The sequence below is a fragment of the Danio rerio genome, chromosome 2 (assembly GCF_049306965.1).
Source record: "Danio rerio strain Tuebingen ecotype United States chromosome 2, GRCz12tu, whole genome shotgun sequence".
Taxonomy (NCBI): domain Eukaryota; kingdom Metazoa; phylum Chordata; class Actinopteri; order Cypriniformes; family Danionidae; genus Danio; species Danio rerio.
The window spans coordinates 59,157,501-59,178,824 of NC_133177.1; the positions used below are offsets into that span (position 1 = coordinate 59,157,501).

Genomic DNA, 21,324 nt, shown 5'->3' on the forward strand with positions numbered 1-21,324 from the left:
GTGTGTGTGTGTGTGTGTGTGTGTGTTGGTGTATATATATGTGTGTGTGTGTGTGTGTGTGTGTATATATATATATATGTGTGTATATATATGTGTGTGTGTGTAAATATATATATATGTGTGTGTGTGTGTGTGTGTGTGTGTGTGTGTGTGTGTGTGTATATATGTATATGTATATGTATGTATATGTACACAGTGGCCCTTCCAGCTGCAACCCATCACTGGGAAATATCCATATTCTCATTCACACACATATACTATGGACAATTTAGCTTTTTCAATTTCCTGACAGTGCGTGTGTTTTCACTTTGGGGTAAACCGGAGCACCCGGAGAAAACCCACGCCAACACTGGGATAACATGCAAACTCCACACACAGTGTCCATAGTTTAGATAAGGGAGACATCCAAAATATGCGCTGTTGGTGTACCTTCAGAAATAGGATTGGTAAACACTGCTATACTACTTCAAGTAACAAAACATTCCTTAGATGTTGTTGCATTAAATTTGAGCTTTTGTTTTTTTTATGAATTATAAAAAAAAAAAACCCGTCATACATTTTTATATTTCATCTTTATTCCAATTGTTAGTGCAAAAAAAAATCAACAATTTTATCTCCAAAAGAAAACTCATCTAAAGACATAATCAATCACATTCAAATATCACAACCCTCAAAACACCATAGACATATCAAAATTAATAACAATAAAGCTGTAACAATTGTGAAACAATCCACTCCTATGACGTCTAAGTTACACAAGAAAATACTATCATCTTTGGCTTCATCATAGTTCACAGAAATTCGTAAACTGTGCTTTTGATTAGAACTCTATTTGAAACTCTTCTCTATACAAACCTAATAGATAATATCACAATTTTACAACAAATTTTCTACCCACCGCGCCCGATCCCGCTAAAGAGCGGGGGGGAGAACAAAACCGAAAATCACCCAGCTATACAGTCCAGACAGCCTATAACAAGCTGTCTGTTTAAACACAAACACACACAGCACCAAGCACACACACACAGACAAAGCTCTCTCTCTCTCTCTCATTCGCGCGCACGCATTAACACACATACACACACACACACACATAAGCACCAAGCACACACAAAGGCAAAGCTCTCTCTCTCTCTCATTCGTGCGTGCACACACACACACACACACACACAAAAAACAAGCTAAACACAATATCGCGCTATTTCATTTACACACATACATACGCGTGCTCGCTCAGGAGTCGGGAGCGATATTGCTAGACAGCCCGTTCCCGTCCCAAATTAAACCTGTTACCGACCGCTCCCGCGATTTATTCTGAAATTTATTCCCGCGCCGCAGAAATCTGGTCGGGTCACGCGGCGCCCGCGGGACAGCTGCGGGAATGCAGATCTTTAACGTACAAGATCAAGAGTTAGGTATCGAGGCTAATGTAAAAATGTTTGAACGGTTGTTTATTAATAATCTAACCTAACAATGTGAACTTTTATAAAGACTCATTAGGCTGTCAACTTCTGAATTAGGGTTGGGCAATGTTGACCAATTTGGCATTGTACGATGTCTAATGTGAAACATCACGATGGCCATTGTCGTCCTAGGTGGGGGGTGGGGGTGGTTGTTAAATATCATTTAATTTATACCGAATTAATTAAATGTAGCCTACCGATTTCACTACCTGACCCACATGGTCTTTGCTTTACCCATAACCAAACCATAAATAAATAGTTACAAACAAATGACCACCTGTCAATCACTTTTTTTTTTTATCCGCGGGACTCTTCCACTTCACTAACACCCCTTCCAACAGCAACCAAGTTTTCCCATGTGGTCTCCCATCCAGGTACTGACCAGGCTCAGCCATGCTTAGCTTCAATCAGTAACCAATCTTGTGCTGCAGGGTGATGCGGCTATGCCTGTGGTGTGGTCAAACAGTTCTTGGCACATGTGTGAATGTAGTCTGATTGTAGTTCTTTTACGAGTAGTCATCAATCATATGCATATGTATAGCTATGCAAAAACATTGCAAGAATCAGATGCTTTGTTTCTAGTGAAGATTTAGAAAAACGTGTTCATGCTTTTATCAGCAGCAGGGTGGATTACTGTAATGGACTCCTCACTGGTCTTCCTAAAAAGACAGTCAGACAGTTGCAGCTCATCCAGAACGCTGCAGCCAGAATTCTAACCAGAACCAGAAAATCAGAGCACATCACACCTGTCCTCAGGTCTTTACACTGGCTGCCAGTTACATTCAGGATAGATTTTAAAGTATTATTACTGGTCTATAAATCACTAAATGGCCAAGGACCTAAATACATCACAGATATGCTCACTGAATACAAACCTAACAGATCACTCAGATCATTAGGATCATATAAACTAGAAGTTCCAAGAGTTCAGTCAAAGCAGGGTGAATCGGCTTTTAGCCACTATGCCCCTCGCTGCTGGAATCAGCTTCCAGAAATGATCAGATGTGCTCCAACATTAGGCACATTCAAATCAAGACTGAAAACACATCTGTTTAGCTGTGCCTTTACTGAATGAGCACTGTGCTGCGTCCGACAGATTGCACTATCATGTTTTTCTCTTCTTCTTCATTCTTTCATATCACATTTTACCTGTTTTTATGTTTTGTTTTGTTTTGTTTTTACGCATTTTTATTATTTGTTTTTATTTTTATCTTACTTGTTTCTTTTATTATTGTTTATGTAAAGCACTTTGAATTGCCATTGTGTATGAAATGTGCTATATAAATAAACTTGCCTTGCCTTGCCTTGCATTCGTCATTAAAGCAACAGGTCTGCAACGGACTACACTTGCACATGCACTAATGTTTAATTTCTTACACGGAGTGATCATTTCGCTCCAAGACCTTAGTTTGTCGTCACGAGGCATGACTATTGGTTTGGACACGTTCTTATGTGTTTATTTTTAATCTAAAAATCCTGTCACCATTCACTGCCCTTAAGCCTGGTTTATACTTCTGCGTCAAGTGATCGGCGTGACCCACGGCGCATGCCTCGCGCGTAGCTGTGCATTCATAAGAAACATATGTGCGCTGTTTCTGTTGCTCTGCAATAACACTTCTGAAACGCTAGTTGGCAGTGAGGTGTTTATGTTTCTCTGTGTCGAGTTTCTTCGCTGGTGTTTTGTTTTTTCTGAACGCTTCCTGAATGTACAAGTGGCTCAAACTTGCTCCTTTTAAGGCAGGAACCGGCAGACGTGCAACAACTTTAATCATAAGGCACACACAAAACAGCAGTCTCCGTCTGGAGCCCCTTCACTGGACTACACACTTGTAAACACCCGCTGCATCACACTCACCTGGCTCTCACCTTCCCCCACACTCGTAAGCGCTACCTAGCCAACCAATCACAGAGCTTGTGCTACCCGTACGCTCTACATTTTATGAGAGGTGCGCGTCAGCGACGGCTAGGCTATGTGTCCACATGTAGCCTGTGCCCTAGCATAGGCGTGCACTTGACACAGAAGTATAAATCAACCTTTATATGAATCACCAAGAACCAAAAATTCAGCTCAAAATCTTTTTTAATTTTTACTGAAAAACAAAGTCACTAATATTTAAAGTCAAAATTATGAGCTCTCACGTGAAGTTTTTTGAAGTATTTCCCAAATGCTGTTTAACAGAGCAAGAAATTTTCCTCAGTATTTCCTAAAATATTTTTTCTTCTGGAGAAAGTCTTATTTGTTTTATTTCAGCTAGAATAAAAACAGTTTTAAATTTTTTCAAAACCATTTTATGGTCAATATTATTAGCCCCCTCAAGCAATATTTGTTTTGGATAGTCTTCAGAACAAACCACTGTGATACAATGACTTGCCTAATTACTCTAACTTTACCCTAATCACCCTAGTTAAGCCTTTAAATGTCACTTTAAGCTGAATACTAGTATCTTGAAAAATATCTAGTCAAATATTATGTGCTGTCATCATGGCAAAGATAAAATAAATTAGTTAGAAAAGACTTCTCTCTGTTAAACAGAAATCGGGGGAAAATATAGAGGGGGGCTAATAATTCTGACTTCAACTGTACATCTCTTATTCACCTTATTCTCAGCTGTCGAGTGGGCACTGCCATTTGAATCTTTTTGTCTCGCGACTTCCGGTCACATTCACTTCCATTCATTTTTTGACGTTAACAACTGCTCGTTACGCTGCTTGATGTTGCAATTTAATATTTTCTTATTATATTATGCTACTTGGTCTGTGTAGTCATGCAAACATTTGTTTGTTGAGCAAGTAGTTTGGCCATTTTCTGCCGTTTATTATTCCTAGTCATTTCTCCCATAGGCGACTGAATCGGAAGTTCTAAGACAATCGCGAAAACAGGCGCACTTCCGCATTTTAGAATAAGGTCAATAACTTAAAAGCAGAGATGTATAGTGACGAAGTAGAACTACTGTACTTAAGTACTTAAAGGCTGTATCTATACTCTGCTGCAGTATTGTTTTTTCCTCCTACTTCCACTTTTACTTCAGTACATATTTTCATGAGTTTAATACTTTTATTCCGATAGATTTTTTTATGTGCTGCATCGTTACTCGTTACAATTATAAAAATTTTACAAATCATTCCAAACCCACGTCATCACTGCCAGAGCAGCAGATGGCTCCGTCACAGGTTTGAATAAGCTGGCTAATCATCATTCAGACGATCAAAGAAGACAGCGCAGCCTAAATATGAGCACTTTAGTTTGTTTTCGACATGGAAAACCCAGAAATTCCACCTCCTTCACTTTCAACTGTTCGTGGGGAATGGTCATGAGGAAAAAGACCACCCGTGGCCCTATTTAGAGTCCATTGCTGCATCCCAATTTGCATACTATCCATCCTAAATAGTATTTGAAAGTAGAATTAGTATGTCCCAAATCGTAGTCTGTTAAAAAGAGTATGCCAAAGGGTCCCGAATGGTTTACTATTTCCAGTAAAAACTGAAAGTGTAGAAGCGTCCATACTCTAACTGCTGATATTGGCCACAATACATTGTGCGTTGGACGTGAATTCGATTGGAACTACAAACGCTGGTGTAAAGTGTAAACAAACTACAAACATGATGGACGCGCGAGACCACCCGTTAAGAAGAGAGGCTTCAGTAAAGATGTTTGTATGGCTGTTAATTACTGGAAAATATTTAAATAGCGTTTTCTGTGTTACATTTCATCTGCAACAACAACACTGAACTTATATAAAGACGTGTTTAGACATTAACGTCTGAATCAGAATTATCCAAAGACCTGAGGAGATTTCTCTGCATGAAAGACTTGCGACGAATGGGAGATTAACCTGCTGCTGCTTCTCCATTCATTTATTCATTCATTCATTTTCTTGTCTGCTTAGTCCCTTTATTAATCCGGGGTCACCACAGCGGAATGAACCGCCAACTTATCCAGCAAGTTTTTACACAGCGGATTCCCTTTCAGCCGCAACCCATCTCTGGGAAACATCCACACACACATTCACACACACACTCATACACTACGGACAATTTAGCCTACCCAATTCACCTGTACCGCATGTCTTTGGACTGTGGGGGAAACCCACGCGAACGCAGGGAGAACATGCAAACTCCACACAGAAACGCCAACTGAGCCGAGGTTCGAACCAGCGACCCAGCAACCTTCTTGCTGTGAGGCGACAGCACTACCTACTGCGCCGCTGCCTCACCTGCTTCTCCATTAAGGTAGGAAATTAAATATGAAAGAAATGTGGATGATGTGTAGATGATTGACAGGGCTCGTAACTAAGCAACATAACGATCTGTTAACGAGGAAGTAGTATGACCCAAAAGCTTGTATACTCTTCTGTTACACACTCAAAACTATATATTTTGTCCTTCACAAAAAAAGTACATACTTTGAGGGCATATTATAAGTATGCGAATTGGGACGCAGCACATGTTAGCATTCGTCGGAGTGAAAGACGATTCACATAGAATGAAGTGCATACTCTGCCTCCTGAAAGATTGTGAAATAATGGCCTTCAAAAATTCACCGTCGAATTTCAAGGAACATATCAAGTTAAGATAAAAATAATATAATACACAAAACACAGCAGCTTGAGCTATCTGTAAGCGCTAGATAAGTTAACTAATGTTAGCTACCCACGGTTCATGACATGCTGCGATGTTCACTTAACGTTAACTAGCTGGCTATAATAAAGGTGTATCACGCTGAATGGTGTTATTAATCATAAACCATGTTTCTTCTAGTCACGCTTAATCACGTTTACTGCTTTTTTAAATAACTACATAACATTTTACTTGTACTTTTACTTTAAGTATTTGAGTTGTAAATTTTAGAATAAACTACTTGCAATACTTAAATACAAAAAATGCTGAATTCTTTAGTACTTCCACTTTAGTCACTTATTTAATAGAGCACTTGTACTTTTACTTAAGTCTGGGTCTCTAGTACTTTATACATCTCTGCTTAAAGTGAGTAAATGAACAGCATATGTTCATTTTTGGGGAACCATCCATTTTAATTAGAAGAAATATGGATAATGCAACAAATCCAATAGTGAGCACACTTTTCAGTTGCACACTCAAAAGTATACACACTGAATTGAGATTCAGCATATGGCATTGGTTTTATTTCTCAGTGACTGTGCGTCTTCATCAGAATTAAACAGGGATATAAGCACGATGTTGAATGGGTCGATTGGTGTTTTTTTCTTGCACATTTTAGTGACGTGCAGCAGTTCTGACACCTGTCTGAGACGCCCGTTAGTTGACAATCAATAATGTGAAATAATGACTCGACAGGGAGCCGCGGTTTCTGCGTCCTCAAACACACCTGCTCCAACAGCAGCGCAGTTCACTAATCAATGACCCCTGCATCATTTTTATGCTTTAATTAAGGTCTCTTTTTATCAAGTGCTTACTAGAATGTATGTATTTAAAACAAATATGCTGAGTCATAATCATGTAGTCTTTTGGTAAATATTTTGCACAGTTTTATCATATGAAAAATATCTTTGTTTTTGGATTTCAAATAAAATATATATATTATTTGATTATTATTTTTCTTATCTGGCATTTTGGTGATTTTTTTTTTTTATTATTATTTTCCCTTTCATTTTGTTTAATCATCTGAAAACTTATTTTTATAATACAGTTGAAGTCAGAATTATTAGCCCTCCTGAATTATTAGACCGCTTGTTTATTTTTTCCCCAATTTCTGTTTAACGGAGAGCAGATTTTTTCAACACATTTTTAAACATAATAGTTTTAATAACTCATTTATAATAACTGATTTGTTTTATCTTTGCCATGATGACAGTAAATAATATTTTACTAGATGTTTTTCAAGACAGTTCTATACAGCTTAAAGTGACATTTTAAAGGTTTAACTAGGTTAATTAGGTTAACTAGGCAGGTTAGGGTAATTAGGCAAGTTATTGTATAACAGTGATTTGTTCTGTAGATTATCGAGAAAAAATATAGCTTTAAGTGACTAATAATTTTGTTCCTAAAATGGTGTTTAAAAAATTAAAACCTGCTTTTATTCAAGCCGAAATAAAACAAATAAGACTTTTTTTTAGAAGAAAAAATATTATCAGACATACTGTGAAAATTTCCTTGCTCTGTTCAACATCCTTTGTGAAATTTTAAAAAAAGAAGAAAAAAGTTCGAAGGGGGCTAATAATTCTGACTTACACTGTATGTTTTGCTGGGAAGATTTTCTTTTATTCTTAATTTTGTTCAGTCAACTGGTCATTTTCATTAAATGTTTGGTTTTATGACCTGATGCACTTATTATTGAATTAAATGATTAAAAGTAATGCCATTCACTAGATAAATTTGTGTTTTTCTTCACTTTTGCTCAGTGAGCTGTAATCCTCTTATATTTTGATAATTTTTTTCATTGGAATATTTAGTAAATAATTATGTAATTAATATATTAGATCAATTGTCTACACTTTACACTTTGTTTCTCAATGTTTTTTTTATCATCTGGTACTTTTGTCATTTTAGTTAAAACGTTTTTTTTTGCTGCATCTATTGCTATATGAATGTTGTGGTTGGCAATCTTTAGTTGGCATAAAGTAGACGTATTTCTTTGTTATGAAATGGTCCTATATAATGTGAATATGAAATCATATAAAGTTGTGCGAAATAGACACTTTTTTTTTGCCAATACATAAAATAGTTACGTTTTCTTGTTAGACATTACTTTTGACATTCATTGTTAAAAACAGACCCCACAGACACAGAAAATTAAACCTTAACCTCAATCTCATGCAATTCGTAACTATTTGGCTAATTCGTATGAATTTTTTATTATTTGATTCATACATTTTAGTAAGAGTTACTCATCCCCCAGTGATGGTTGGGTTTAAGGGTGTGGTTTGGGAGCGTGCCTTGTTTTGAAAACAATATGTTTGCATATATCTGAAATTGTAGAAATTTTTCGCCAATACATAAAATAGTTTCGTTTTCTTGAGGCATTAATTTTGACATTCATTGTTTAAAACAGACCCTACCGAAAAATTAAACCTCAACCTCAAATACTCATTTTATATAATTATACAACACAGTTTCTTTTGTAAGATTGGGTGTGGGAGCGCGCCTCTTAAAAATAATATGTTTTCATAAATATGAAATCATAAAAAGTTGTACGGAATAGCCACTGTTTTGCCAACAAGGTTATAATAGTTTTGGATTTTTTATTAGTTTTAGTTTATTTTTCATTTTCTTCGACTTTTTGTTTTCAAATTCAGTTTGTTTTAATTAGCTTTTAGATTTACTAGTCTTTATTAGTTTCTATATTTTGAAATCGCTTGGTTTTAGTTTAGTTTTTATTCGTTTCAGTATTAGTTTATTTATTTTTTCTAAATAAGGACATTTGTTAGGTGCAAGATTCAAAATCAATAGAATAAACATTGTATAATAAAAACTCATACATTTTCTGAAACCTGTATTTAGAGGACACATGAACACTATCATCCACTAATACCATCTACCCATCCTCAAATTCAAACATAACAGCCCACAAGATAGCAACCTTAAGTACAATATGTGTGCAAGGCTGCTTTGAGGTTAGATAGACAGTAGTGATGGGAAGTTCAGATATTTAACGCGGATGTTAGGACTTAACATACCAAAATTATGTAGTCCGCAATAGTCATTTCAGTCAGTTAAAACATCACCTTGATCTGAAAAATGTCATATAGTAAAGTTTTGCAACCCAACTTAATCATGATTCACTTATATAAATTCTATTACAATTTTCTGTTAAAAAATAAACTTAATTTTTTCACCAGATCCTCTCATTTAAGCCCCCTGTTTACCCGCAGTGCTGTTGTTTAAGTTTAGTTCAGTCACAGCAGACTGCCATGTACTGTTTGTGTTTAGTTCACTGAATCACGCATGCGCAGTATTATCGGTTCACCGCTTTTCAAATTTGATCTTAGTGTAACGTTACTGTTCTAATAACTGAATTAGAGTATATTCTGGATTATTTAGAGTTAGAGGGGGGTATTAGGCTTGTTATAAAGCAAGTAGTTGGTGGAGATACAAATCGTTTCAAATGATTTTGTTCGTTTTGGTAAACTAGTTCAACCGGTTCACTAAGAAGATCCGGTTAAAAAGATTCGTTCGTGATACAGAAATAATACCCATTATTGGGCACAAATGTGTTAAATTAATAGTTTTAAGTGTCTGTATTCAATTCTGTCACCGTGCTGCTGTCATGTCCACTCATTGTTTTTGTCGCGGGAGCAACAGCGAGAACTGACTGTAGGAGAACCGGCTCGATCTGGCCAATAACAGGATGATAGACACTGAGGTGCGAAAGGGTTAAACACCTGCAGCACGAATTATATTTACTTCTAAAAAGCTTACAGTAAGATTATGTATCAAATACATTTACTAATACGAAAAACAAAGCAGGTTTGTGCTATTATAGTTTCAGTTAGTCCTGTATGTACACAGTACAGTTTCAGTTAGTACTTTATTTTTATTTCAGTTGACAATTATTTTAAATTTGAGTTTTCGTTTTCTCGTTCGTTTTCGCTAACTGTAATTACCTTGTTTGCCAATACTTAAAGTAGTTACGTTTTGTTGTGAGACTTTACTTTAGACTTGCATTGTTTAAAACAGACCCTAGACGATGAAAAATGAAACCTCAACTACTCCTTTTATATGATTATACAACACAATCTCACAGATATTTGTAACTTTTGGCTAATTTGTACGATCTCATTTGTACATTTTAGTTCAAATTACTAATCCCTCAATGACGGTAGGGTTTAAGGGTAGGGATTGGGGGCACACCTTTTTAAAAAATGTGTTTTTCATAAACATGAATATAATATTTATATATAATTTATATATAATTATATATAATTGTATAAATTTGTACGAATTAGCCACTTTTTCACCAATAAATAGAATAGTTAGTTTTCTTGTGAAATTATCTTGAATTAAATGATCGAATGGCAAACCGTATTGTGGCACTGTTGAACTACGAGTTCATGATTGACAAACAAACTTCACACCATGGCTTGATAATGCAGCTACTCATATAAAGTCTCTGGGTTTTAGTTTATTAGACCAAGGTCATTGAGAGTCAAAAATCAAAGTAATTTCTTCAAATCATCCCTCAGGTCTCAGTATATTTACCCTCCGAACAGCCATTGAGGTATCAGTTGTCCTGAGCTGCGCTATCTTGCTAAATTAGCCATCTTCAACACGATAAACCCCAAAATCCTAAGAAGCTCACATCAGCAGGCAAGAAGAAACACTTGTAGACTCCATAATCCTAGACTGTCTTTGCTTTTTTCTGTCAAAATGGTTTCAGAATAAATGTACCATGCAAGTTTGACAATCGACGTAATTCCAGGCAATTTTGAGGTCCTTGAAATCGCGAAAGCAGATCTTATTTTGCCAGGTCTCGTCTATGGCATTTGAGTGAATTCTAATCTTATACTCTTAACAAAAAAATCTTGAGTTGTTTTAACACAATTTAGGGTAAAATATGGACAGAACCCAGTAGAAATTAAAAATTCAGATCAGTTTAAAGGGATATTCCACCCAGAAAGGAAATTGTACTCAAGTGGTTTTAAATGTTTCAAATGTTTTTGATTTTCTTTTTTTTCTTCTGATAAACACAAACCAATTTATTTAGAAGAAAGTTCCGTTTACATTCTTTCTAGGACAAAAAAACAAAAAACAAACAAAACATGCATGGAAGTTAATATCTGCCATTTTTGATATAGAAACGAGCAAGTTTGTGACAAGTGAAGGGTCAGTAAATTAATGAATTTTCAGTTTTGGGTGAACTATCCCTTTAATACAATTAAATTATTCATACAGTGACTCTCAAACCTAACAGTTTTGTTCTGGAATGAAACTGACACAAATGTTCTGCTTTGACTTTGTTTGGAATAATTTCCATTGGCAAAACAGAAAAAAAAACAGACCATAACGGGTGTGAAATGTCTTTCTGTTATTGAATTATCACATAAAATCAACATCACTATTTAATCTTTGCTCCAAACATTTAAATATTCTTACATTTACAATTGATCTACTTAAAGTGATGGTTACCCAAAAATGTACATTTATTCGCCCTCATATTTATTCTGTTGTGCACAAAAGGAGATATTTTGAAGCATGTTGGAAACTGGTATCCATAAAGTCTTCCAGCATTTTCTTTCTAATTTGGGTGTCATTGGCTGCCAGTCTCCAATATTCTTGAAAATAAATTATTTTAAAATAAATTCATAAAGGTTTGGAACAACTTGAGGCTGAGTCTCTTTAAGCAAAGTTATTTAAGAAAAAAATTCTAAAAAATACATTTTAAAATATGTATTATTTCTTATTCCAACTCAAATAATTTATTGCTTTAAACCAGAAAAATCTCTGCCAAAAATAAAACAAAAACCCATATTTTACTTAAATTTGTTTTAAAACAACCAAGCATGTTTTGAGTTATGTCTTTATGAGATCCCAATAAAACATTGAAACATTCACCCATGTTTTTTTACATTGGTTGTCAGATTTTATCTATGGACTGAATGTACTCCTTGGCCTTTATCCTCAAGTCCCTAAAACAATCAAGCATTTGTTTAGAGTGTAATGTCAGTCCTTTATGAGATCCCAATAAAACACCGAAATGTTGACCGTTTTTTGCCAGGTTTATCCTCGGACTGAATGTGCTCCTTGGCTTTCATTTTCAAAGTCTTTAAAACAGCCCAGCTTTTTTTGCAGTGTAATGTCATTCCGGTCATTTCTATGAGATTCTAAATACATCGAATTGTTCACCCATGTTTTTTTACATGGGTAGCCAGGTTTTATCCATGGACTGAATGCACTCCTTGGCCTTCATCCTTAAAGTCCCTAAAACAACCAAGCATTTTTTACAGTAATGTCTATCCCCTCATTGCTATGAGATCCCAATAAAACATTGAATAACGTTCTCCATTTTTACATGGGTTGCCAGGTTTTATCCATCGACTGAATGTGCTCCTTGGCCTTCATCCTCAAAGCTGCGATACTAGAACTGCGGTCGACGTCTTCCAGCGGGTATTTGTCATTAAACACTGGTTGGCATTGGTAGGGCGGTGGTGGCATTGGCTGCATATTCTGCATCATGCCTGGAGACGTGTTGAGAAAGCCAGGGTGAGCAGTATAGGTGGGCTGGAGGCTCTGTCCAGGACCCATAAACCCCGGGATGCTGTGCATTGGTGTGGCACTGGACAGTGGCGAGGACAGCCAGGGGTCCAGCGGGAGAGAGTTAGACATAGGACCCACATTTGGTGCCATTGGTGGTCGGTTGAAGGACCGTATGGGTGAGTCGTGGAGCTTCATGGTGCCCGTGTCCATTTTTTCTTGCCTTCGCCATTTTGCGCGCCGATTCTGAAACCACACCTGTATGACGAAAGTGGAGATACTGTGTTAAAATCATATTTATTTATTCACTACTTTAGTTATATTTGTGCTGGGCTAAGATTAATTGCAAGCAATCTACTGTAGGGTGTCTGCGGGGTCTTAAAGGTTCAGAAAACACTTAAGTACTTTTTTTTTTTAGATTTTAACAGATTTGTGTGTGTGTTGAGCATCAGTTAAGACAATGTTAGCACCTGTCAGCTTTAATTGTGAGAAAAACTGGATAATTTTGAGCTTTTGTCAGCTAATTTCAGCTTCCGGGTTTAAAATTATTTCTGAGGTGGATCAAAATCGGCGACGTAGCACAAAACTGCAAGTGCAAAGTCGTCGGTTTCTCATTAATATTCATTCATTCATTCATTTTCTTGTCTGATTAGTCCCTTTATTAATTCGGGGTCGCCACAGCGGAATGAACCACCAACGTATCCAGCTAGTTTTTCCGCAGCGGATGCCCTTCCAGCCGCAACCCATCTCTGGGATTATTAATATTCATAGCGGAGTTTTCTTATCCTATAAGAAGAGCCTGCTACTGTGACAGCACACAGTATTTAATATTCATGAAGGGTCATATGTGTTTGTTTCCATGATCCACGGAGTTTGTTGCATGTTTTTCCCAGCGATCCTGTCAGTGCCGATACAGCAAAGATGTTTGTGTCCAGCGAGCATTTTTGTCAGGAGAGCAGTACGAGAATTGGAGAATGGCGGACGTTGTCTTTTATCAGGAGTTTGTTTACATTTAGCAGGGCTCGAAATTGCGATCATTTTGGTCGCATATGCGCCCGAAATTTTATTTATGCGACCTTAAAATATATTTGGGAGCATGTGTGCGAGTGCTTAAAATTGTTGTGTGCGACCAGTTTTTACTGCAAAATATTCACCACATGCGCGGATTTGGGAGATATTTACGCAGAATGCCTCTCTAAGCTCTTTGTCTGCAACTGAAACGCGAAACGCAGCGCTCAGGAATGGTTTAAAAGAGTTGTCATGTCAACTTGCTGCAGTAAACAAAGCCAGTTCCGTAATGATTGCCCCGCCTTCACGCTCTTCTTATTGGCCCACCACTGCTCTAGCACTGAAATATCAGCTGTCAATCACTCAGCCAGTGCCTTCTGGCTTGGGATGACAGAGAGAGTTACTACCATGAAAAATTGTAAAGCGCTGAAGATGAGAATGAAGATAACACTGACAGATTTTGTTTTAGAAACCATGACATCTAAAGTTACAAATAATGACACATCTTACTAGTGACCATGTGCTGAATGTTAATCCACCATCTACACTTTTCGAAGAGTGGATAAAAGACTTAAGTTGGCTTCAAGTCCGCTATGAAAAGTCTGTGGGATGGAGTTTTCAGGTAACTGTTTGCCACATCTAGCACGAGAGCTTCTGTTTAATCCTTCATATAATCGCCAGATGCTCTCCGCCGTGCAAGGGCGTAAAATGTAACACCACGTACACCATCGCAAACGGGCTTACACTGAGTAAACTAAAATCGCTACTCATGAAGACCGGTATGGCTATTAACATGACGTAACGTTATGCATATAATAAGGCACAGTATATGTCAAATGCATCAGTGCAGTATCAGACAGCACTTGTGAGAACAGCAGAGTTATACCGTTAACAGATTCATTCAAGCAGTGTGTGCAGGGCCGATGAGCACTCCGTGTATGCTTTGGTCACTCAGTTCTGTTATGAAAATAGATTTTCTTGAGATAACGGGATTTTGTTGAGACATATTTTCCTCACGCTTGCAATCTATTTTTTTTGCTTGTTAGTTTGATTACTTTTGATTTCAAATGCAATAAATCTGTTTGTATACAACTTGAGTAATGGTGCTTATAATTGGTGGGTGCGACTAAATTTTGACACATCGCAGTGCTGCTGAGTTCACCTAAATCCTCCAGATTCCTCCAGAATGGTTGAAATAGGCTGGGCTGGAGACCTGCTGCACTGAGTCTGCATTCAGACCCGGGGATTAAGGGAGAAGTCCTCATTTATAGTGTTTATATGAACACGATTGTCTTTATATTTATATAAATTGTGGTAATCTGTATATGAAATTACGAATAACAAATGTCGCAGGACATTAAATTTCTGTTTATTTCTTAGCATTTTACCTTTGTAAACTATAAGATCATGGCTCTCCTCACAGTTTGTCTCGTTTTGTGAGTCGACTGACAACAGTTGTTCGCTTCCTTCCTTCTCCCCTGCTGGCCACACCCCCCCCTGCCTTTTGTGTGCGGAGCTCCACGCCCATTATGTTGCATCTCTTAAAAAATACGAGGTAGACCTGAACCGAAAGTGGGGAGTGTCATGGCCCTTTAACAGATGTGTGTGTGTTGAGCATCAGTTAAGAGAATGTTAGCACCTGTCAGTTTTAATTGAGGGAAAACTGAATAATTTTGAGCTTTTGTCTGCTGATTTCAGCGTCCGGGTTTAAAATGATTTTGGGGGCGGATCAAAATCAGCGACGTATCGCAAAACTGCAAGTGCAAAGATGATGCGTCGGTTTCTCATTAGTATTCATAGCAGAGTTTTCTTATCCTATGAGAAGAGCTGGCTTAATTATTCATGACTGCTTATGCTTTCCAAAGGCAAGACACAGACAGACCTGCCAGTGCCAAGCTGTTAGACTCTGTTGATGGCTGGGTGAGACTGCATCCACGGACCCACTGCACACAGTATTTAGCATTCATGAAGGGTCATATGTATTTGTTTCCATGATCCACGGGGTTTGTTGCATGTTTTTCACCGCAATCCTGTCAGGGCCGATACAGCAAAGCTGTGTGTGTGCAGTGAGCATTTTTTGTCAGGAGAGCAGCACGAAAATTTGAGAATGTTGGACTTTCTATTATCACTTGAGTTCGTTCACATTTCGTTCACAATTTTTACAGCAAGCTTGTTTAAACACATTCATAACGGCCTTAATTTTCTTTTGTTTATGTAAAGCGATTTAACAATACATCTCTATAAACGTTTAGCAAAACTATGTTTAGAACTAATATTATTACAGTCTTTAAAGTTTTTTTTTTTTTTTAAGCTACGTTGAAAATAAATCTATGTAAACAACTAGGGTCTGCTTGTCCGTAGTGTATGAGTGTGAATGAGTGTGTCTGGATGTTTCCCAGAGATGGGTTGCAGCTGGAAGGGCATCCGCTGCGTAAAATATATGCTGGATAAATTGGCACTTAACTCTGCTGTGGCGACCTCAGATTAATGTCTGAACCGAAAAGAAAATGAATGAATGAATGAATTTCTAAACGTAATAGTTTATAGTTAATACATTATAGTTTCAAGAGTTCACACTTAGCTGATGATTTATAAAAGCTTGTTTGGCATGCTGTCCCAGGAGAGAGCCCTGAGCTCAAGGGCTCCTCGAGCCCGGGGCTTCCTCCCGTTGGCAGAGCGAGAGGGGAGCCTGAGCTCGGTGGATCTCAGAACTCCCCTGCTGCGGTATAGGGAAAACAAGGGGTTAAACAAAAGCTTGGTTGTTATGTATGTTGAATGTCTTTGGATGGTGGGAGGAAACCGGAGAACCCGGGGAAAGCCCACATGGACAGGGGGAGAACATACAAACTCCTCACAGAAACACCCACCGGTCCAGTGGAACCAGGGCTGGCAGTGTTCTTGCTGTGGGGCTCACAGTGCTAACCACTGGGCCGCCGTGCCGCCCAGTCAGAGGCAAAGGAAGAGGATAGGGGAGGAGGGGGGTTTCTTCCAAACGAAGATAAAGTGAACTGAAAACTGTGGCTATTTATAGTAGCTTAGGGCTCCTATGATTGGAAGATAGTGATTAGCAAATGCGAAACCGGCCGTGATAAATCATAAGTAAGTGATCCTCTCGAAATTAGTTTATGAATAAACTTCACATATATAGCACATAATATTTGACAAGATATTTTAGTAGACACTAGTATTCAGCTTAAAGTGACATTTAAAGTCTAAACTAGGTTAACTAGGGTAAAGTTAGGGTAATAAGGCAAGTCATTGCATAACAGTTTTTGTTCTGTAGACAATCCAAAACATATATTGCATAAGTAGGCTAATAATATTGACCTTAAAATGGTTTTGAAAAATTAAAAACTGCTCTTATTCTTGCCGAAATAAAACAAATAAGACCTTCTCCAGAAGAAAAAATATTATGGGAAATACTGTGAAAAAAATCCTTGCTCTCTTAATCATCATTTGGGAAATATTTGAAAAAGCAGGGCTAATAATTTTGACTTAAACTGTATATTATAATGTTAAGTAACTTTTATAATAAAAATGAATGAAATGTGTTAAAAATTAACGTGAATGTATGTTATTTTCTCTTTTGCTTTTTAAAAGAATAAGAGGGGCTTAAAATTTAAGTAATCTAAAAATATATTGTACCAACACTATTTAACAAAGCTTTGTCTCATGTATTGAACAGGATTCTCTTCATTGAATCAGTACCCCTTGTTAAACATCGCCTTGTAATGCCCTATCAATCTAAGTCCATTACAAATAACCCCGATGTCAGAGTTGTAATGAAATTATTCCATTACATTGATCGCCGCGCCTCCACGCTCTCTTTAATTCCATTAAGTGTCCCGGCGCTCACCTGAACTCGAACTTCAGGCAGGTTGACTTTCATGGCCAGCTCTTCTCGACTGTACACGTCCGGGTAGTGGGATTTCTCGAAGGCGCGCTCCAGCTCGTGTAGCTGATAGGTGGTGAAGGTGGTTCTGTTGCGTCTGTGCTTTTTTTTCGGCTGATCCTCATCTGGGATGTCAGGGGAACGGCTGTCGCTCTCCACGTTGCTCCGCGGGTCTCCCAAATCTGCATCGCATTTGTCCGTGGAGAAAAGTCCGGTGTCTACAAAACAGGAGCGCCGGTTATAAACAGATGTAGATTTTTTTCAGGTACTTTTTGTAATGTTCAAGAAATAATATAATGCTGATGAGTTTTATTTTAATTATTCAGTCCATTCTGGTTGGTTGCTAGGGTGTTGTAGGATTTTTGGCTGGTTACTAAAGCACAGATTCAAGGTTGTTGCTACTATATTCATAGAAAGTAGCAAGTTACTAGTGTAACAGTTGTCTGTCAGACATGTTGATTGATCATCAGTCTGGTCGGTCTTTTCGGTCATCTAACCAGAGACTGTTATGCATCCCTAAGTCAAGACTGAAATGCAGAGGTGATCGTGCCTTCCAGTAGCTGGTCTTAGGTTGTTGAATGCTCTGCCTCTATGTATTAGATCTATTTCATCCCTGTTTGTTTTTAAATCTAGGTTGAAAAGTTACCTCTTTGATTTGGCATTTTATCAGTAAAAAATAGTTTGTTTTAGCTACAATTTATTATATAAATATGCACGAGGCCATATCACACTGCTACTCGTGTGATATTGCTCATATATATATATATATATATATATATATATATATATATATATATATATATATATATATATATATGTATGTATATGTATATATATATATGTATATATATATGTATGTATATGTATATATATATATGTATATATATATGTATATATATATGTATATATATATATATGTATATATATATGTATATATATATATATATATATATATATATAAATAAATATATATATATATATAAATAAATATATATATATATATATATATATATATGAGCAATATCACACGAGTAGCAGTGTGATATGGCCTCGTGCGGCCTCGTGCCAACGCTTGCCTCCCACCAGTGCCGATATACTGCCATATCGCACTGCTACGAGTGTGATATTGCATTTATACAACAGTTTGATGGCATAATTGTGTATATAAAAACAAAATTAAACATGGAGAGTCTCAAAAACCCTATTGTATGAGGAACTACTTTCTTCCGGATTCAAATCATAAGCTGACAGTTAAACAGTTGTGCGTGCATCTTTTAAACTTTAGATCTATAGTGTCTGCTTTTTGCTGGCTGTATGTGGGCGGAGTAATACACAAAGGGTAAAGAGGCTGTAGGAGTTCTGATATTGCAGAATATCGCATGGCTATCAGCCAATCAGATTTGACAACCAGACAGAACTGTTGTATAAATATATATATATCAGGGCTCGAAATTGCGACCATTTTGCATTTTGCTCGCATATGCGCCCAAAATTTTGTCTATGCCAGCGGTTCTCAAACTTTTTTCATCAAGTACCACCTCAGAAAAAAAATTGTCTCTCCAAGTACCACCAAAATGAGCAGTATTAAAATACAGAAACGTAGTAGCCCTAGTAAAGCAGCTACAACTCCAAACGGTTAAAAAAATGTGGCAGATTACCTCAGAAATATAGGCTATATTTCATATATGGCATATTATATACATAATTTTTGATCAATTTTGAAATATATGTAGCATATACATGACATATTTCATTCCTCCGTGTACCACTAGAAGGAAGTCTGCGTACCACTAGTGGTACACGTACCACAGTTTGAGAACCACTGGTCTATGCGACCTCAAAATATATTTGGGAGCATGTGTGCGAGTGCATAAAATTGTTGTGTGCGACCAGTTTTTACTGCAAAATGTTCACTACATGCGCGGATTCGGGAGACATTCACGCAGAATGCATCTCTAAGCTCTTTGTCTGCACTTGAAACGCGAAACGCAGCGCTCAGGAATGGTTTAAAACAGTTGTTATGTCAACTTCCTGCAGTAAATAAAGCCAAGTCCGTAATGATTGCCCCGCCTTCGCGCTCTTCTTATTGGCCCACCACTGCTCTAGCACTAAAGTATCAGCTGTCAATCACTCAGTCAATGCCTTCTGGCTTGGGATGACAGAGAGAGCTACTCCTGCGAAAAATTGTAAAGCGCTGAAGATGAGAATGAAGATAACACTGACAGATTTTGTTTTAGAAACCATGACATCTAAAGTTACAAATAATAACACATCTTACTAGTGACCATGTGCTGAATGTTAATCCACCATCTACACTTTTCCAAGAGTGGATAAAAGACTTCCATTGACTTCAAGTCCGCTATGAAAAGTCTGTGGGATGGAGTTTTCAGGTAACTGTTTGCCACATCTAGCACGAGAGCTACTGTTTAATCCTTCATATAATCGCCAGATGCTGTCCGCCGTTTAAGTGGCAGCTATATGTCAAATTTAACTCCACGTACACCATCGCAAACAGGCTTGCACTGAGGAAACTAATATCGCTACTCATGAAAAGACCGGTATTGCTATTAACATGACGTATGCATATAATAAGGCACAGTATATGTCAAAAGCATCAGTGCAATATCAGACAGCACCCGTAAGAACAGCAGAGTTATATCGTTAACAGATTCATTCATGTCCAGCAGTGCGTGCAGGGCCGGTGAGCGCTCCGTGTATCTTTTGGTCTCTCAGTTATGTTATAAAATCTATTTTCTTGTGATAACGGGATTTCGCTGACACATATTTTCCTCACACTTGCATATATTTATATTTATATATATATATTGTTTGCATGTTAGTTTTATTACTTTTGATTTCAAATGCAATATGTTTGTATACAACTTGTAGTTACGGTGCTTATAACTGGTGGGTGCGGCAAAATTTTGGCTGATGCGCATTCATTTTTTAAGTTAGGAGCACCGGTGCTACTAAGCAAAAAGGTAAATTTTCGAGCCCTGTGTGTGTGTGTGTGTGTGTGTGTGTGTGTGTGTGTGTGTGTGTGTGTGTATAGGGCTTGACATTAACTTTTTTCATCAATAGCCACTGTGGCTAGTAGATTTCCAACATTACTAGCCAGTCACCATTTTCACTAGCCACACTTTTCTTGTAGGGAAATTATATTTTATTTGCATAAATTTGCATTTGACATGTTAAAATGACTTGATTTAGATGTTGTGTAATGTCCACATGCTTTCTCATTCATTTCACTTCTTGTGTGTATTGTGTATTAGCTTGCTCAGTGTGCATGAGCAAATGGGTTGTGTTGCAATGCAGTCAGTTTTTATTTCACGACTTTTCAGGGCTCAAAATTAAGGATTTACAAAATTTATCTCTGACCACACCAAATAAATATTTCTTAGCCACAATGTTTTTTAATGTGTCAAAACAAGAAAAATATAGCTTTATAGGTGCACTTTTATCTATATATATATATATATAAGATACAAATTGGGCCATTTTGGTGCCTGTCGCTTTAAATTCAAATGAGATTGTGCTCGTTACAAAAGGGGCGGAGCTAAAAGGTCTGTGTATCGGCATAGTGACGGATTCAAAGTCAAGACTTACATCCTATGCTAATGAGGGAGAGATGGACACCAGTGGGCGGGGCTTTCCCCCTCTGATGACACGTAAAAAGTGAGAATGTCAATCAAAGTGTTTCTGCAGACTGTTTTAATCAAGTGTGATTATATAAAAAATATAATTATATGATTATATAATAAATATGAAATATGAAATATGAAATATGAAAAATAT

General features: G+C 37.2%; 1 protein-coding gene and 1 long non-coding RNA gene across 3 annotated transcripts in view; one reads left to right on the top strand and one right to left on the bottom strand.

The window, feature by feature from the left end:
* Positions 1–21,324, top strand: part of LOC137488289 (uncharacterized) — a 98,158-nt gene that overhangs the window by 10,048 nt on the left and 66,786 nt on the right. The window lies entirely within an intron of this gene.
* The window catches only part of rx2 (retinal homeobox gene 2), a 28,235-nt gene continuing 19,200 nt past the window's right edge, over positions 12,290–21,324 (bottom strand). Inside the window, exons 3-4 of the mRNA NM_131226.2 lie at positions 17,494–17,747; positions 12,290–12,887 (exon numbers count right to left, since the gene is read on the bottom strand). Of these exons, the coding sequence (NP_571301.2) occupies positions 12,444–12,887; positions 17,494–17,747 (698 nt within the window). The 3' untranslated portion in view covers positions 12,290–12,443. The remainder of the gene's footprint in view (positions 12,888–17,493; positions 17,748–21,324) is intronic.